Genomic DNA, 18,423 nt, shown 5'->3' with positions numbered 1-18,423 from the left:
ATAATAAAGAATGCATGGTAAATATAAAATGAAGTCATAAGAATAGTCTATTTCTACCTGTATCTTTCTAGAAGAATAATTTAGCATGGTGGTTAAGAGCATGGGCTTTAGGACCCCAGCTCTGTCACTAGCCACTTAATCTCTGTGAGTCAGTGTCCTCTGTAAACTGGATAATATAACAACATTTATTTCATAGCATTTGGGGGAAGATTAAATGAGTTGATATAAGTAAAACACTTAAAATAGTGCTTGGCATATAGTAAGTCCTTAAACAGTACTATGTCTAAATTGTATGGATTATTAGCTCTTCAAAAGCAGGAGGCCTTGTGTTCTTTGTAGCTCAGCTAACATGTAGAGACCACTTGAGATTTTTCTACTTGCTTGGCTCAGCAGTATTAATTTATTAGCAGATGCAGGCACTGTCTTGCTTGCTGGTTTCTCCATCTGCTCTAAATTTAGTACTAAATAAAGACAGCTGTGGGGGTGGAGGAGGTTTTAGAGATCTCTGATTCAAAGACATTGGGATTTTGTTTTGTTCGAAAGCTGTATTCCAGAGAACCCAGCATCTGAGAAAGACAATTTTAAGGCATGTTTTGCAGAAATTAGTAGCATCTGTTTACATTGTTATGTGCATCCATACTTTGAATCTTCAACCATTTGCATATAGTAATATCCTAACTGATGTTCCAAATTTGATGCTACTCTCTATGAGCCTGCATAATTTCTAACTCATTATAATATATGCATACTAAATGAATTGATTTATGAAAAGTAATTCACTTTTTCAATCTTGGTAAGTAGAATAGTCACAATTCCATGGTCCCACATTTGAATAAAGGTTCCTGCTTAAACGTCACCTCCTCAGACAGCCTTTCCTATTACCCTATCTAAAATAGTATTCCACTTCCTCTTCAAATCTAATCACTCTCTGGTCTTTTTTTTTTTCTTTTTTCTGGTCTTTTTTTTTTTTAATAGCAGTTTTTACCATTTAATGTTTATTATTCGGTTGGTTCCATGTTTACTGTCTGTATCGCCCACTGAATGTAAACTGTTTAAGGACAAGGAGTTTGACTGATACACCACTCTACCCCTATCTAAAGCAGTGCCTGGCGAACAGTAGATACTCAAATTCTTGTTGAATAATAGAATTTTCATTTAACCCTCAGGGGGAAAATATTAAACAAGCGTGATGATACTGTCTTTTACAGATGAAGTAACGTGCCCAGAGCACACAGTGAGAGCTCCAGGGTTTACACACTCGTCCCTCTGACTGCGGAGCGCTGGGGTTTACACACTCGTCCCTCTGACTGCGGAGCGCTTCCATAATCTCCACCCCCGTGCCTCTGTCTTTTAATGCGTGCGGTGTAAGCATGCCAGACAGTAGTAGGAGACCGAGGGTGAGGTCAGCAGCGGTGGAGTCGCTGGCAGGAGGAGGGGTGGACCTCAGGGACGGGATGACAGGGTTTTGGAAAGGTGGAGGAGGGGAGGGCAAACCGCGGGCCTGGGCCTGATTGCCCCCTGGGCCCTTTTCCTTGGCTCAAGAGTCAGTTCTGATTTGCTCCTGGGGAGCAGTGATGACGGAGGGCAGGACATCAGGGAGGATGGCATAAATCCGCATTCCTGGGCTGCTGGGTCAAACCGTCCCATTAAGAACCCTTTCCTAGGACCCTTTGTGGACTGTGGGGAGGCCCTGAGTCCAGACCAGAATTCTAACTACTTGTGTAGCCTCTGACAAGTTCCGAGGAGCTCCCAGTTCTGGGTGTGCGGGGAGGGCAGATGGGTGTCCAGGCTGGAAAGGGCTCCTGAGCTGGGACACCTTCCATAGAGAGAGTCAGGGTTCTTGTGAGCCCAGGCAGGAGCTAACCAGAACACCAGCCTCCCTAAAATGGAGAAGGGAGGGAACAGCCGCCAGCAGCAGCTGCCGCAGGGCCCCGCGCGTCCCAGAGTGTTGAGTCTTCATTTCCTTGTGGATTAAATGTGCATTCCTCGCTGCCCGGGCGCCCACGCGTCGGACGGGGCTCGCTTGGCCCTAGAAAGGGCTGTGGCCCCAGCTTGTTGTAGGAGCAGACGCGTCAGGGTTTCTTCGCTGGGTCACCTGCAGGGCCGTTGTCATCGGTGGGAAGGAGCCCCTGAAGTGCGGGAAGTGTTGGGACAGTTGAGAGGCTGCAGCTGGTGCGGTCTCAGAAAGGCCAGGGAAGTGAAGCCAGCCAGGGGACGGAGAGGGGAAGGGGCAAAAGCTGAGAGGCAGGAGCAGCTGCTGGGAGAAAAGGAAAGGACAATCCCAGAGGCAGGGCGTCCCGGGAGCCAGGGAGAAGGGGGCCCTGCTGGCTGCGTCTGCTTGGAGGAGGGGCCAGGAAAAGCTGAGTCTGGGAACCAGCTAGTCTCCTCTGTCCTTCGCAGAGCTGGTACCTCAGTGGTGAGTTATGTGCGTCTTCCTCCAGACACCTCATTCTCACCTCTAAAAGGTGGCACTTGATTTTCCTTGAAGTTTAAAAAAAAAAAAGTGACTGTAATTTTGGTTCAAGATAAAGTGAGTTATTTTCTTCAAGGTCTCCCAAGAAAAATGCTTTAGAAACAAGAAAAGATCTTGGTGATGTTAAGGTAAGCTATTTCCCCCCTTGGAGTTGAAAGCTAAAAAGCCCTCACATGAATATTCATTATAAAATTCTTTATCACCAAAATGATGTCACAGCACAAATGCCAACTCTATTTTTTAAAAAGGTTTTGTGTTGTTTGCTTTTTGATGAAATTGTTGTCTCCAGCACTCCCTGCCTGCGATGTTCTCTCTGTGCCTGTGACATTGAATGAGACTTTTAGATGCCAAGTTCACTTGTTGGACTAAAAAGTGTCTAGATTTGGAGTCTTCTGGGGGAAGGGAATCACTGGGTAAAGTATAACTGTTTCAGTTAATGTTCATCACCATTCAATTCCTTACTCTGCAGGGGTCCCCAAACTTTTTACACAGGGGGTCAGTTCACTGTCCCTCAGACCATTGGAGGGCTGCCACATACAGTGCTCCTCTCACTGACCACCAATGAAACAGGTGCCCCTTCTGGAAGTGTGGCAGGGGGCCGGATAAATGGCCTCAGGGGGCCGCATGCAGCCCGCGGGCCGGGCCGTAGTTTGGGGACGCCTGCTCTAAAGTATGGAACCCAAAAGGCTCACTCTGCATGTTTATTAAATGAAAGGATGTTTGAAAAAAGAAAGCTGGGAAGCATTTGAGGTACATAGAATCACATCTGTGGACTGTCTTCTAATCCACTTAGTGTTCCTTTCCATTCCTCTCCCCCGGAATTTGAATCTTAGGGCCTTGTCTCGGGAACTCCTATCCAGGAGCTAGCAGTATCCACCTCATTTGGTAGCTTGTGAGAAATGTAGGCACTCTGGTGCCACCTCAGATCCACAGAACCAGAATCTGCTTTTTAACCAGATCCCCAAAAGGTCTGTAAAGTTGGAGAAACAGTGCTCTAAGGCAGTGGTCCCCAACCTTTTTTGGGCCACGGACCGGTTTAATGTCAGAAAATATTTTCACAGACCAGCCTTTAGGGTAGGATGGATAAATGTATCACGTGACTGAGACAAGCGTCAAGAGTGAGTCTTAGACAGATGTAACAGAGGGAATCTGGTCATTTTTAAAAAATAAAACGTCGTTCAGACTTAAATATAAACAAAACAGAAATAATGTAAGTTATTTATTCTTTCTCTGTGGACCGGTACCAAATGGCCCACGGACTGGTACTGGTCCGTGACCTAGGGGTTGGGGACCATTGCTCTAAGGCACCTGAGCCCTGCCCTTAGGCTGTAGCTATATGAGTGGCAGGGCAGCACCACACAAACACTGTGCAGAGGGCTCAAATTCCAGCGCTGCTGCTGAAGGAACTTCATCACACTGACAAATGACTTAAACATTTTTTACATTCAATTTTAGAGAAAACTTGCAAGAACAGTACAAAGAACTTCTATATACCTTCTACCCAGATTCACTCATTATGAACATTTTGCCACCTATGCTTTAATATTCTCTCCCTACCTAAATATTATTATTATTTCAGAACCATTGGAGGGCTAGTTGCATACATTGGTTTGCTTTTCCCTTAACACTTTAGTGTGTACTTCCTAAGAACAAGGACATTCTCCTATATCACCGCCAGATCCAGGGGAAGGCAAGCAAGACCTGAGAGGGAGTGGCCCGGGAGGGCTTCCGTAAATTCTGCACCCTAAAAGCCTTGCTTGGTACGCGCTAGTCCTTTCCCTTCACACTACAGTTATCAAAATCAGGAAACCGAACATCAATTCAATACTATGATCTATCTAATCTACTGCCCATATTTCAATTTTGTCAATTGCCCCAATAATGCCCTTTAGACTAGAGCAAGTTTTTTTTTTTAATTTTTTATTTATTCATTTTAGAGAGGAGAGGGAGAGACAGAGAGAGAGAGAGGAGAGACAGAGAGAGATGAGGGGAGGAGCTGGAAGCATCAACTCCCACATGTGCCTTGACCAGGCAAGCCCAGGGTTTCGAACCGGCAACCTCAGCATTTCCAAGTGGACGCTTCATTCACTGCGCCACCACAGGTCAGGCTAGAGCAAGTTTTTAATACCTAATTCAGGACCATACATAGCACTTAGTTTTCATATCTATTGGATCTGCTTCAATAGGGAACAGTTCTTCAGTCTTTCTTTGTCTTTCAGGACATTTACATTTTTGAAAAATACAGATCAGTTATTTTATAGAAAGTCCCTCAATATGGGGACAAGTTATTCTTAATCTCTTGATGGTTCATCTTCACCACCCATAGATTGAGAATAATTCCTGCTTGGTGTTGAATCAACTAAGCTAAAGCATGTAATAGACCTGACATATGGCAGGTGTAAGGGGATTAAACAGTTGCTACCACTGCTCAGGTGCTTGTCAGTACAGTACCACGCTAAGTGCTTTTCATGCATTATCTCATTGGGCCCTCCCTATAGCTCTGTGACATAGGTTTTATTTTACCCCCATTTCACAGATGAAGAAATGGAGACTTAGAGTAATTGGTCCAAGGTTTTGCAGCTAGTAAGGAGGGAAGTGGGAACCTGAACCAAGTCAGTCTGCCTCCAAGCACCATCTGCTTAGTAACCATACTTGCGATGCTTACCTAAAACATAAGGTTTTAAGATAGAATTTACATAACATAAAATTCACCATTTTGGCCCTGGCCAGTTGGCTCAGCGGTAGAGCATCGGCCTGGCATGCGGGGGACCCGGATTCGATTCCCGGCCAGGGCACATAGGAGAAGCACCCATTTGCTTCTCCACCCCCCCCCCCCTTCCTCTCTGTCTCTCTCTTCCCCTCCTGTGGCCAAGGCTCCATTGGAGCAAAAATGGCCCGGGCGCTGGGGATGGCTCCTTGGCCTCTGCCCCAGGCGCTAGAGTGGCTCTGGTCGTGGCAGAGCGACGCCCCAGAGGGGCAGAGCATCACCCCCTGGTGGGCAGAGCGTCGCCCCTGGTGGGCGTGCCGGGTGGATCCCGGTCGGGCGCATGCGGGAGTCTGTCTGACTGTCTCTCCCCATTTCCAGCTTCAGAAAAATACAAAAAAAAAAAAAAAAATTCACCATTTTAATCATTTTATTTCCCCCTAGCTTTATTGAGATATAGTTGACATATAGCATTGTGTAAATTTAAGTCATACAACGTGAAGATTTGATACATGTATGTAATGCATAATGATTTCCATTATAAGGTCAGTTAACATATCCATCATCTCACAAAATTACAATTTTTTTTATGGTGACACCATTTAACATCTATTCTTTTAGCAGCTTTCGAGGATATAATACAGTATTGTTAACTATAGTCACCATTCTATTTAGCTCCCCACAACTTATTCACCTTATAACTGGAAATTTGTACCCTTTGACCAACATCTCCCCATTTCCTCCAGCCTCTGGCAACCATCACTTTTTTCCTATGAGTTTTAACCACTTTAAAGTATACAGTTCAATGTATTTTAGTATATTCACAACCGTCAGCATATTTCCATCGCCCCAAAAAGAAACCTCATATCTCCAGATTCCCCTATTTCCTATCCCCTGACAACCACTAAGCTACTTTCTCTTTCTATGGATTTGCATATACACACAAGGAATACTACTGAACAAAAACAAACAGGAACTAACCACTGATACACAATAACATTTTGGATCTCAAAACCATCATGCTGAGTGAAAGAATCCAGATACCAAAAAACGAAAAACCCAAAGAAACCCCAAAAAACCTTCCATACTGTAAGATTCCATTGTGGTTTTCCATGAAATTCTAAAAAAACCCAAAATAATAGGAAGCATGTCAGTGGTTGCCTGGGGCCAGCAGTATGGGGGTGGGGACTGACTGCAAAGGTGCATTATGTTCTTAAACTATGTAACTTGTGGTCCTGGTTGCACAATGTATACATTTGCCCAAACTCATCTAACTCTTACTTTAAAAAGTTTATAAATGTAAATGATATGTCAATAAAACTGTAAAACACAGAGACAGACGATCTGTCCCTCAATGGCATTCTGTCCTCAGGGACACTGCCTAGTGATGTCCCCGCATCACTGCCTAGTCTGGGAGCAGAAAGGACACCCAACCCAGACAAACATCAGAGATCCTAGAGGACCACTGAGTCTTAGAGGAGAGAAATATGAATATACATTCTAGTCACTTTGAATTTCAAGTTTTAATCGTTTCCATTTAATTTTTTAATAGGTAATACATTACATGGTTCAAAAATAAATTATACAGTGAAAAATTTCCTCCCGCCCATCTGCCCAGTTCCCACTCTACTCCATATAACCATAGTTTTTATAAATATATATTATTTCCTTTTTAAAAGAAAATATAGCATAACATACACATTGTTCTGGACCTTGGTTTGTCATTTGGCAGTAAACCTTTGAGATTTGTCTATACAGTTACCACAAAAAATCTCACTGTCTTTTACAGTTACAGTGTCCCACTGCATGGATGGGCCATCATTTACTTATCCAATCTCCTTTTGGTAAACATTTGTGCTATTTCTAACAGTCTATTATGGTGAACAATGCTGTAATGTGTTACCTCTTGTAAGTGGTGTTTTATGTTTGTTTTGTATATGGCAAATATATCTATGGCTACATATTGGATTTCTTTTTCTTCTTTTCTTTTGTTTTAACCATTTCAGAAATAACACCAACCACTCTTCATTTTCTCTGCCTTGAAAGTCCCCACTGAATCCTTTTCTATCGGAAAACTCCTACTTTACCTCAAGATTCAGCTCAACACTTGAAACCATGTCAACACAATAAATTAAAAAAAAAAAAGATCCAGCTCAACTGTGACTTTCCTGTGAAGCCTCCTGAATCATCTGGCAAGATTAGGCAGCTCCTTCTCCTTTCTCTCCCTGTGTTCCATTCCCGCATCATCAGAACTCTGGGTTGACACTTCACTCTTCCCGCAATAGACTGGAGCTACTCAAAGGCTTGTGCTATTGTAGACTTCTCTCTGAAACCCTTAGTACTGGGCACCTGGCAAGTGTTAAGTCAGATGTTTGTTGCATGGTTAGCACTGACAAAGGGCTGTTGTACTGCCCTGTCCCTCTCTTTCAGCTGCCTCTCAGCCACTGTTAATAGAGGACTGATGCCAGACAAAGGTGGGCTATGATTTCCCTTCCCCATCCACCTAATTCCTTCCTGCTGGCCTTCACTCCTTTCCCCCGTGGGATTCTGTCCACAGCTACCCTTGTGGCCCTTGCTGAATCTGGCATGGATAGCAGCTATTACAGTTTTTTAGAAAATAAAGACATAAATGAAATAGAGCATTGGCTCCACCCATCTCCTTTCTTCCTCATCAAGTCTTTGGCCTTCCCAAAGCTGAAAGAACAAATTGCTTGATAGTCAAATGCACATCAGTCACGCTCAAACATAACTTCCTACACTGTAAGCAAAGGAGATGACAGTTTACTGGGGTAATTTTAGGGGTGTGGGAAATGCTTATAATATTCAGATGAATCATGGCCAAGTGATTTTCAAGGGCAATTTAAATTATTTTTAAAAAACATTGGGTTAACTCTAAAATGTCATAGCGCTTATACATGCCTGGAGCTCTCTCCTCTCTAAAATGAATTAAAAAAATAAGAGAAAGCAAAGGAGAAAGAAAGCTTTCAAATCTGTAGCTGCCCAGGTCAGAGGTGGATATAGGAATTGACTTCTGGGTAGGTCTCAGGAAAGGTGGTAGCTTAGCTCTCCCTCGGAGTGCTTTGAGACTGCTCTTACAATTTCTTGCTTGCTTACCTCCTCAAAGAAGTTGGAGAAACTAGGTTTCATCTTGTACTTTCAAGGGTCAGATGTAAAACGTTTTCTCTTAGTTTTTTGTTTTTTTTTTTAACAGAGGCAGAGATAGGGACAGACAGACAGGAACGGAGAGAGATGAGAAGCATCAATCATCAGTTTCTCGTTGTGCGTTGTGACTTCTTAGTTGTTCATTGATTGCTTTCTCACATGTGCCTTGACCGTGGACCTTCAGTAGACCGAGTGACCCCCTGCTGGAGCCAGCGACCTTGGGTCCAAGCTGGTGAGCTCTTTGCTCAAGCCAAATGAGCCCGCGCTCAAGCTGGCGACCTCGGGGTCTTGAACCTGGGTCCTTCCGCATCCCAGTCCGACGCTCTATCCACGGCGCCACCACCTGGTCAGGCTTTTCTCTTAGTTTTAAAGAATGGCAAAGCTTGTTATTTTGGCACATAATAAGTATTACCATTTTGGTTTTTTTAAAAGATGTTATTTATTGATTTTAGAGAGAGGAGAGAGAGAGAGAAAGAGAGTAAGGCGGAAAGGAGTGGGAAGCATCAACTCATAGTTTCTTCTCATATGTGCCTTGATGGGGCAAACTTGGAGCCTGGAACTGGCGACCTCAGCATTCCAGGTGGATGCTTCACCCACTGCGCCACCACAGGTCAGGTGGTAGTATTGGCATTTTAAAATAAGATTGTTACATCATTCTTTAAATGTATCTAAAAGAATCTATAAATATCATAATGCTCTATCACCTGTTTTAAAAGTACACACAAAAGCTTTTCTTTAAAAAAAAATTTACATCACTGTTTTTCCCCTTATTTTGCCCTTGAACATTTTAATGTAAGATTTTAGGCTGGACCCTTGGTCAGGTGTGTGGCAGCCACAGGGTTGCACCTCCGGTCAGAGCACATATGAGAAGGAACCAATGGCCTGACCTGTGGTGGCTCAGTGGATAAAGCGTGGACCTGGGACGCTGAGGTCGCTGGTTTGAAATCCTGAGCTTGCCTGGTCAAGGCATATATGGGAGTTGGTGCTTCCTGATCCTTTCCCCTCCCCACCCCCTCACTCATCTCTAAAATGAATAAATAAAATATTAAGAAAAAAAAGGAGAAGCAACCAATGAATGCACAACTACATGGAACAACGAGTTGATGTTTCTCTCTCAAATTAATGGGGGGAAAATCTTTAAAAAATAATAAAAGATTTTAGGCTAGAAAGTTTTACTGATCAGCATATCATATTTCCCCACAAAAAATTAAAAAAAAATAACATTCTGATTTTATTGATAAAATTTTGAATACCTAATTGATTTAAACAACAAAATAGCCTGACCAGGCAGTGGCACAGTGGATAGAGCATCGGACTGGGATACAGAGGACCCAGGTTTGAAACCCTGAGGTCACTTGCTTGAGCACGGGCTCAGCTTGAGCCCAAGGTCACCAGCTTGAGAAGGTGTCCCTTGAGCAAGGTTTCACTTGATCTGCTGTAGCCCCCCAGTCAAGACACATATGAGAAAGCAATCAATGAACAACAAAGGTGCTGCAACGAAGAATTGATACTTCCTATCTCTGTCCCTTCCTGTCCATCCTTATCTGTCCCTCTCTTTGTCTCTGTCACAAAACAAAAATAAAAAACATAAAAACCCCACAAAATAATACAAATTTTGATAAACCATTAAAATGAAAGCCTAGAATATATATTTTAAAAGATTTTATTTATTGATTTTATAGAGAGGAAGAGAATTGGGGATGAGAAGTATCATCTCATAGTTGCTTCACTTTAGTTGTTCATTGATTGATCGATTGTACTATGTGCCCCAACCGGGGATGGAACCTGCAACCTTGGTGTATCACATTCTAACCAAATGAACTACCTGGCTAGAGCCTTGCAAAGAATTTATAACCCTTTAATTTGGGTGGTTTACTTTCTCAGCACAGATACCATCTTCTGAATTATCCCTTTGAATTGCCCTGGAGGTCTTTACATGTTGGGTCAATGCACCTTTAGTAATGGCTGAGACTTTTGACTATTTTCTAAGGTGAGAAGACAGTTTTAAAGTGGGATGCTAATCTTCAGGTACTTTCTGAAGCTGAAAAATTTTAGATACTAGTAGAGTTCGCAGTGGAAGATCTGGAAGTGAATTACCTTAAAACTAGTCTTGGAAAATCTTCACAAACCCCAGAGGGAAGGGAAAACCAGTGAAGACGACAGTTTTAGAGGCTTTCTGGTAGAAGAGGGAAGAGCCAGGGCTATGTTGACAAGGGCCGCATGAGGCTAAGGGGTGGGGCACTGTATGAAAGGTAGGAGGGGGACTAGAAAGTTTCTGGGCCATGTGATTTAAGAAATGACTTTAGAACTTTCTAATTAGTCTTGGTGGGACCTTCAATGGAGGTTATTTCCTGATTGGTGAAAAGAAATATATTTATATAATTTGTATTTTCTGAAACTTAAATTTTAAAAAATATTGATTGATTGATTTTAGAGCGAAGAAGGGAGAGAGCGATAGAGAGTGAGGGAGAGACATTGATTTGTTGTTCCACTTATGTATGCATTCATGGGTTGATTCTTCTATGTGACCTGAATGGCAACCTTGGTGTATGGAGACAACCCTAACCAACTGGGCTACTCGGCCAGGGCTGACACTTTTTAAAGATTTTTTTAAAATTTCATTTTAGAGAAAGGGGAGAGAGAGAGAGAGAGAGAGAGGTAGAGAGAGAGAGAAAAGGGGGAGAGGAGCAGGAAGCATGAACTCCAACATGTGCCTTGACCAGGCAAGCCCAGGGTTTTGAACAGGGGACCTCAGCGTTCCAGGTCGATGCTTTATGCACTGCACCACCACAGGTCAGGCAGGGCTGACACTTTTTAAATATAAAAGAAATGCATTCTTCTTGTAAAAATTTCAGGTAAAAGAAGTATAAGGCCAAAAGCAGAGTTTATGCCTTTCTCTACCCAAGTTACCTAGTTAACAGGTGTGTTGTAGATCCTCAAAGGTCTCTTTCAACTCTAGCATTCCGCCTAAATCTCTTCCAACAAGAACCACTAACTTTTAGAAACGCTCGGCCAGGCTCTGAATGTGTGTGATTCCTTGACCGTCCTGTGCATCTCTTTAACCCATAAGGGTGTCTTGCGAAATTAAACACCTCTGAATCTAGTGGTCCAGGCTGGTGGAAAGGGAAGGTGCAGACATCGCCAGTTTCTTCCCAACGTAAACCGCTAGCTATTACAGTCTAATTTTTATGTCCACTTAGCCTCCATGACGGAGGTCCTCAAAACAAGGCTCGGCTGACACCAGTTATAAACACTCGGTGCCCACTATACAACGAGCGCTCCCGCGTTGTTTGGGTACTTTTTTGCAAAAGGATGCCAATTTTTCTTGTGACCATTCCCTCCAAGAAGCCTTCCCTCTGTGGGACAGCGCATTGGTGCAGAGCTAGATCCTATGCTGGGCTCTTAGCCCAAAGACTGGTGTTTCTCCATCGGCGCCTGCGCAGAGCGACCCTCTCGTCACTCCGGGCGGGAGGCGGGGGCAGCCGGGAGAAACGAAAGCTGCGGGGAGAAAAAGGGCCAAACCCTGAAATTACCCGGATGTGGTCTCCGCGCGCGCATGCCCAGTGCCTTCTCGACAAGTTGGCAGCAACACCTCGGCGGTAGTCGCCGTCGCCGCTGCGGTAACGGAGCGGCTCGGGTGGCGGAGCCTGCATTCGTGCCCGCCCGCTCTCCTCAGCAGGCCCTTCCCGCCCTCCGCTCGGCTGCGTGGCCGCCCAGGGGACGGGAGCGGGTGAGGGGAGCCGGGCGCCCCGCAGGAGAGGCGCCCCGCGGCGGGGCGGCCCGGGAGCTCGAGGCGGCCCGGTCCGCGCGGGCAGCGACGCGGCGCCGAGGAGGGGCGGCCTGGCCCGGAGGCCCCGGGGCGGGGGCCGAGGAGCGCTCCGAGCCGCCGGGGAAGCGACGGGCCCGCTGCCCTCGCGGACTCGCCCCGGCGGGAGAGCGAACTCCCCTCGCCATCGCCCGAGCCCAGGTAACGCGCCATGTCTCCACCCCTTCCCCAGCCGGGCCCGCGCACCCCTCCCGCGGCCTCCCCGCCCCGGGGCGGGCTCCCGGCGGCGGCGGCGGCGGCGGCGGGGAGCGCGCGGGGGGCCGGCGGTCCGCCCGGAGAACGAGCGCGGTCGCTGGACGGGCCGGACCGGCCGGGCCAGCGGCTCTTAACGGGCCGGGCCGCGGTGCCTCGCATGCCTCGGGCTCCAGGGTCGGTCCTCCGGTCCCGAGCTCCCTTCGCAGTTTGTCGCAGAATCAAGTTAAACTCGGAGAGGGACTCCTGCCGCGGCCGCCGCTCCTCTTTGTTGTTCTTGACTAGTTTCAGTGTCCGCCCGGGCGGAGCGCGGGGGGTCGGCCGGAGTGTATTGCCGTAGGTGTCTAAATGCAAGTTGTAAATGATTTGTCATAATTTCTTTTCTCAAGTAAAGTTTTGTTTTCTCTTTGTCTCTAATTTTCTCTTCCTGGTTGTGTCATTCTAATTTATGTTCTGGCTTTGATTTGTTTACTTACTTTTTGAGTATTGTGGGTGATGGCGGCGTGCAGGGAACAATCTTAGCACCTAGCTGACCACCGCCCCCTCCGGTCCCTAATAAAAAAATAAAAGACAGTTTATTTTAAGACTACAAGTACTGGGTGTGAAATTGGTGTAAGTCGGAGGGCGGTGGCTCTATCTCAACCCAAACTAGATCTTCAAAGAAATGGATGCGTTTAGTTAACTTGAAAGGTTCTCTGCGGGCATAGAAAAGAAAGGTTTTGAAAAACCCAAATTGAGTATATATGTTTCTTATTAATTTATTTGGACTTTAGTTTCCGAATGTCTTTAGTTTTTGCACCATGGTCTAAGGTGAAATTGCCGTTTATTTAGGACTAATAAATATAAAATAATGTGGAATCATTTGACTCTTAATTAACTTACTAAAGGCTTGTGGTCTTAGCCTTTTTGTTTAACAACCTTTGACTTTGGACAAAATTAGCATCCTTTTAAGTCTTAGTAACAGTTTGATTATTCGGGTGTTTAAAAAGTTTTGAGTACATTTTGGTGGAAGAACCCATTTAGTCTTAATAGAAAATATATACTCTCAAAGTAATATGACATGGAACTTGTATTTGAATAATTTTTATTGTGGCTTTTATAATTTGCCTTTGCTACGTTTTACCAAGACAAAATATATTTCAGTTGAAATATAGTATACGAAGTTCTAGCGTGTAACTTTTCTGATACGGACTTATTTTCTCTTTTGGAAAGTTAGTATGTGTCATTTCAAGTTGTAATTATTGATATAATTAACATTTTAAAATATGATTTCTTATTAATGTTTCTTTGATAATGTAACAATTTTTGTTTTCTTTATTGGATTTATTACAGAACAAGTGTAACAGGCAGGCCAAGCATTTAAGATTTGGAGTATCTTTAGATGTAAAAGTGGTGATGAATTATGTAGGTTTAAGTTGTTGGAGTGAAAACTAAAAGCTTTCTATACAAATTTGATATGCCATTTTGTGACTATTAATAGAGGTGACTTTTTCTTTGCTTCCCAGGTTTTTGGGAAGGTTACTTTAAAGAGGTATTGCATCTTGTTTTATTCTTGAAGTGGGAATATCTAAATAGAAACTTCTCTGTTCAGCTAAGTGCCTTCTTTTTAAATCTTGAGCTTAGGAAAAACAAACAAACAAAAAGCCAAAAGAAAAAAACTTCAAATCTGTTTCAGGTTTAATGAAAATTTGTTCTGAGAAAGTCACTTAAATTTTTCCCAATAAGTTCTATATGCATCATTGACCTTTTCTGATGGTTCTGCTGCTTGAAACAATTCTGCTTATACCAGGAAGCAGCAAATATTTGTAAAAACCCACGCTTCACTTTCTTAAACTATATTTTAGTAGAGCTGTATCTCCATTTGTGTGTGAATTCTTTTCTCTGCATTTTCCTTTAGACCCCCCCACCCCCAATTAAAGAGCAATATAAAACTAATTTATGCTGCCCAGTCACACTCCAGCTCTCTGGCTTGGGAACTCTTTTTTCTGAGTGAGCTGGTGTTATAGTAACATCATTAGACACTATTCTAATTGAGCTGTGAATTGCTGAGGCTTCTACTAGGGCAGTTAACCCTTCAGGATCTGCTTCATTCATTATATTTAAAATGTAAGTTTAGTGTTGCCTAAAATTTTGCCTCTTTTGGTGAGAACATACATTGTTTTTCTCATGTTTAAACTTATTTCAGTTCTGTTTCATTCTTTCAGCGCATTACTTTTTTATTTTTCATTCAGTGATATTAGAGTGAATGTTTTTTAAACATCTTATGTTAGCCATTTCAGTGTTCATTGTACATGCTTGTATTTCCTTTTTTTCCCCCCTAAAAGATTGTATAGTTAGGCAGAGGTTATTTTTGTTTATTTGCGCTTAAGTGATGGTTAAAATTGACTCTCAGATAATGTCTAATCATATTTAAAACTAATTGGTTATAGTGATTTCATTATTTTCTACTCTAAATGAAAGTTAAAGGAGGTAGATTAGCATAACACAGAATTTAATTCAATTTTATAAAATGATCAAATTTTGGACTTTTTACTCAACAGTTGAAGATTTGATTGTTTTATTTTATTTTATTTTTTTTAAATAATTTTATTTTTTTAATGGGGCGACATCAATAAATCAGGATACATATATTCAAAGATAACAAGTCCAGGTTATCTTGTCGTTCAATTATGTTGCATACCCATCACCCAAAGTCAGATTGTCCTCTGTCACCTTCTATCTAGTTTTCTTTGTGCCCCTCCCCCTCCCCCTTTCCCTCCCCCCCCCCCCCAACCACCACACTCTTATCAATGTCTCTTAGTTTCACTTTTATGTCCCACCTACGTATGGAATAATGCAGTTCCTGGTTTTTTCTGATTTACTTATTTCACTTCGTATAATGTTATCAAGATCCCACCATTTTGCTGTAAATGATCCGATGTCATTATTTCTTATGGCTGAGTAGTATTCCATAGTGTATATGTGCCACATCTTCTTTATCCAGTCATCTATTGACGGGCTTTTTGGTTGTTTCCATGTCCTGGCCACTGTGAACAATGCTGCAATGAACATGGGGCTGCATGTGTCTTTACGTATCAATGTTTCTGAGTTTTGGGGGTATATACCCAGAGGGATTGCTGGGTCATAAGGTAGTTCTATTTTGTTTTTTGAGGAACCACCATACTTTCTTCCATAATGGTTGTACTACTTTACAGTCCCACCAACAGTGTATGAGGGTTCCTTTTTCTCCACAGCCTCTCCAACATTTGCTATTACCTGTCTTGTTAATAATAGCTAATCTAACAGGTGTGAGGTAGTATCTCATTGCAGTTTTGATTTGCATTTCTCTAATAACTAAAGAAGATGAGCATCTTTTCATATATCTGTTGGCCATTTGTATCTCTTCCTGGGAGAAGTGTCTGTTCATGTCCTCTTCCCATTTTTTTTATTGGATTGTTTGTTTGTTTGTTGTTGAGTTTTATGAGTTCTTTGTAAATTTTGGATATTAGGCCCTTATCTGAGCTGTTGTTTGAAAATATCATTTCCCATTTAGTTGGCTTTCTGTTTATTTTGTTATCAGTTTCTCTTGCTGAGCAAAAACTTCTTAGTCTGATGTAGTCCCATTCATTAATTTTTGCCTTCACTTCTCTTGCCTTTGGAGTCAAATTCATAAAATGCTCTTTAAAACCCAGGTCCATGAGTTTAGTACCTATGTCTTCTTCTATGTACTTAATTAATTGTTTCAGGTCTTATGTTTAGATCTTTGAGATTTGATTGTTTTAAAAAAAGAAATTCAGACTGGTGACTTTCAGTATGTTACTGTTTGCTTCATAATATGCCAAAACATATACTTGATAATGGGTCAGACTTAGAATTTTTTGGATTTTTTTCTCATTCTAAAATGTGTAACTTAGGTGATGGGAAATGTGGCTGAATTTCTGTTTCTCAAGAACAAGGTATTTTTGAGCTGTGTCACTTTGACACTATTAGTGGTGTGATTGGCATCCAGGAAAATTTATTTTAACCATGAGAATGGATAAAAATGAGGGTAGTGCTTACCTATGTAAAACTAGAATAATAGGTGGTCAGAATCTTGTAATTTAAGTCTTGATTATTTGCTTCTGCAAGTTATAGCATAGGTAAGATAGCTACCAGAAGCTGATTGTAACATGCGTCTATTACTGCATCTTAATTTCAAGTTGGTGGTAATTGTAAATGCTTTTAGGTCCAAGAACTATACTTTATTGTTTACATTTTGTATATATTTATTTATTTATTTTAGGGAAAGAAAAAGAGGAAGAGAAGCATCAGTTTGTTGTTCCACTTATTTATGCATTCATTGGTTGATTCTTCTTTTCTTTACTTTTGATTTATTCTTGTCTGTGCCCTGACCAGGAATCTATTCCATAACCTTGGTGTATTGGGATGATGCTTTAACCAGCTGAACTTACCTGGCCAAGGTGCTTTTATTTGTATATCATTTGCATTTTAAATGAGAATTGTTTGTGGTCTGGAAAATTTATAACAGTGTGGGGTTCATCTTTTAATTTTTTTTTTTTAACTCCTAAGGTTTATGGCAGTGGTTTTCAACCTTGCCACCTGCACTTTGAAATCCCATGGCTGGATCCCACCCCCAGAAATTGTGATTCAGTTGGCTTGGGGTATAGCCAGATTGGAATTTTGAAGTGGCTGAGCTATCAGGTCCTCAAGCTTTTTTTCTTTTAACTTGTTTCAGCTTTACAGTCTTTAATACAGTGATACATATGTGTACAATGTAATCATCTCACATCTGATGGGTTCCTTGAGGATATTGCCACATTTGTTTTGTTTCCAAGTCTGTCCCTTCATCTCTCCTCTCCTCTCCTCTATTTTCTTTTTCATTTTTCAATTTGTTTGAACTGTCAGGTAGCAAGTTTTAGGATGGTGTATTTCCCATGAGAGATCGTTATAGCATCACTATCCTAACTAGGAAATTGATCCTTAAATACTCTAAAATGCTTACTTGGGCTCCTTTTAGAGACTTTGTTTAGGTTCCACAATCAGTATCTAAACTCCCAAAGGAACTTGGTCTTCATTGTGGGTAATCTGTTTGGAAACCATAAAACTTTCTAGGCACCAATTAACTGGTCACTTGTTTGGTTCCTGAGATGCAAGTTGCATTGATGTAGCTTTTGCTGTCAGCGTTCAACTTAAACATTGTGAGAAAGTTGCTCAGCAAGCTTGACTAGTTGGTAGTTGTTTAGAGGTCATTTATGCAAGTATGTTCAGTTCTCCATCTATATCACCTGAAGCACTAGTCTAAGAACAGTTACAGCCCTGTCTCTGGAAGAGCTGTTTAAAAAATAAAACAAAATATTCTTTTTTGTCCCTCCCCACACCCCATTCCAGCACACACAGATTCAGAAGTGGGAATGGAGTAGAGGGAGCATGGGAATTTATTGTATTAAAAAAAAAAGTACCTCTTGATTTTGAAGGCTTTGGATATTTTAGTATGCTTATCCTATTGCTTTATTTTCATTGGTTAATTTTACAGAGAGAAGGAGAGAGAGAGAGAGAGAGAAAGAAGGGAGAGAGAGAGAGAGAGATAAGAAGTATCAACTTGGAATTGTGTCACTCTAGTTGCTCATTGATTGCTTCTAATATGTGCCTTGCTTGACCAGGGGGTTCAAGTAGAGCCAGTGACCCCCTTGCTCAAGCCAGTGACCCTGGGGTCATGTCTATGATCCCACACTCAAGCTGGCAATCCCACGCTCAAGCTGATGGGCCTGTCCTCAAGTCAGATGAGCCTACACTCAATCAGGCAACCTCGAGTTTCGAACCTGGGATTTTAGTGTCCAGGGGCAACACTCAATCCACTGGGCCACCATCTGGTCAGGCTATAAATAAAATCTTAAAAAAAAAATCTTTGGTGAAGCAATAGAAGTTTTATATTATCTCCAACCTGGAGTGCCTATCTCTTTAGTATTTAGCATGATTAAATGAAAGTGTGCATAAAGTGTTTCTGTACATCAGAGTACAAGGTTTAGTTCTAGGAAAATCACTTGTGTGATTGAAGTGCAAGCTAACTTAGCTGCTTTATAAATGCAC

General features: G+C 42.4%; 2 protein-coding genes across 4 annotated transcripts in view; one reads left to right on the top strand and one right to left on the bottom strand.

Moving 5' to 3' along the window:
• Positions 1-12,730, bottom strand: LOC136382878 (serine/arginine repetitive matrix protein 3-like). The gene is made up of 3 exons (XM_066352290.1): positions 12,590-12,730; positions 11,873-12,457; positions 1-2,481 (listed from the first exon to the last, which is right to left on the bottom strand). Exons 1-3 carry the CDS (start codon positions 12,728-12,730, stop codon positions 2,422-2,424), a joined length of 786 nt encoding a protein of 261 aa, XP_066208387.1. The 3' UTR covers positions 1-2,421.
• Positions 11,930-18,423, top strand: part of SMAD4 (SMAD family member 4) — a 65,421-nt gene continuing 58,927 nt past the window's right edge. Inside the window, exon 1 of one of the 3 annotated variants that reach the window (XM_066353433.1) lies at positions 11,930-12,306. The gene's annotated coding sequence lies outside the window, so the exon portion shown is untranslated. Of the gene's footprint in view, positions 12,307-12,408; positions 12,694-18,423 lie in introns of those variants that run through there. The other 2 variants (XM_066353430.1, XM_066353431.1) reach the window with 2 other exon arrangements.

The sequence above is a fragment of the Saccopteryx leptura genome, chromosome 11 (assembly GCF_036850995.1).
Source record: "Saccopteryx leptura isolate mSacLep1 chromosome 11, mSacLep1_pri_phased_curated, whole genome shotgun sequence".
NCBI classification, from domain to species: Eukaryota; Metazoa; Chordata; class Mammalia; order Chiroptera; family Emballonuridae; genus Saccopteryx; species Saccopteryx leptura.
This window is presented reverse-complemented; position numbering and strand designations above follow the sequence as displayed.

Excerpts from the sequence above, each read along its gene's own strand:
- LOC136382878 (XM_066352290.1), bottom strand. The coding sequence starts at position 12,730 with ATGACAAATCATTTACAACTTGCATTTAGACACCTACGGCAATACACT. Across the intron at positions 12,458-12,589 it reads CGGCAGGAGTCCCTCTCCGA|CGACCGCGCTCGTTCTCCGG; the intron begins GTTTAACTTGAT and ends CGGCCCGTCCAG. Across the intron at positions 2,482-11,872 it reads CGCGCGGAGACCACATCCGG|GAAAATCAAGTGCCACCTTT; the intron begins GTAATTTCAGGG and ends TTAAACTTCAAG.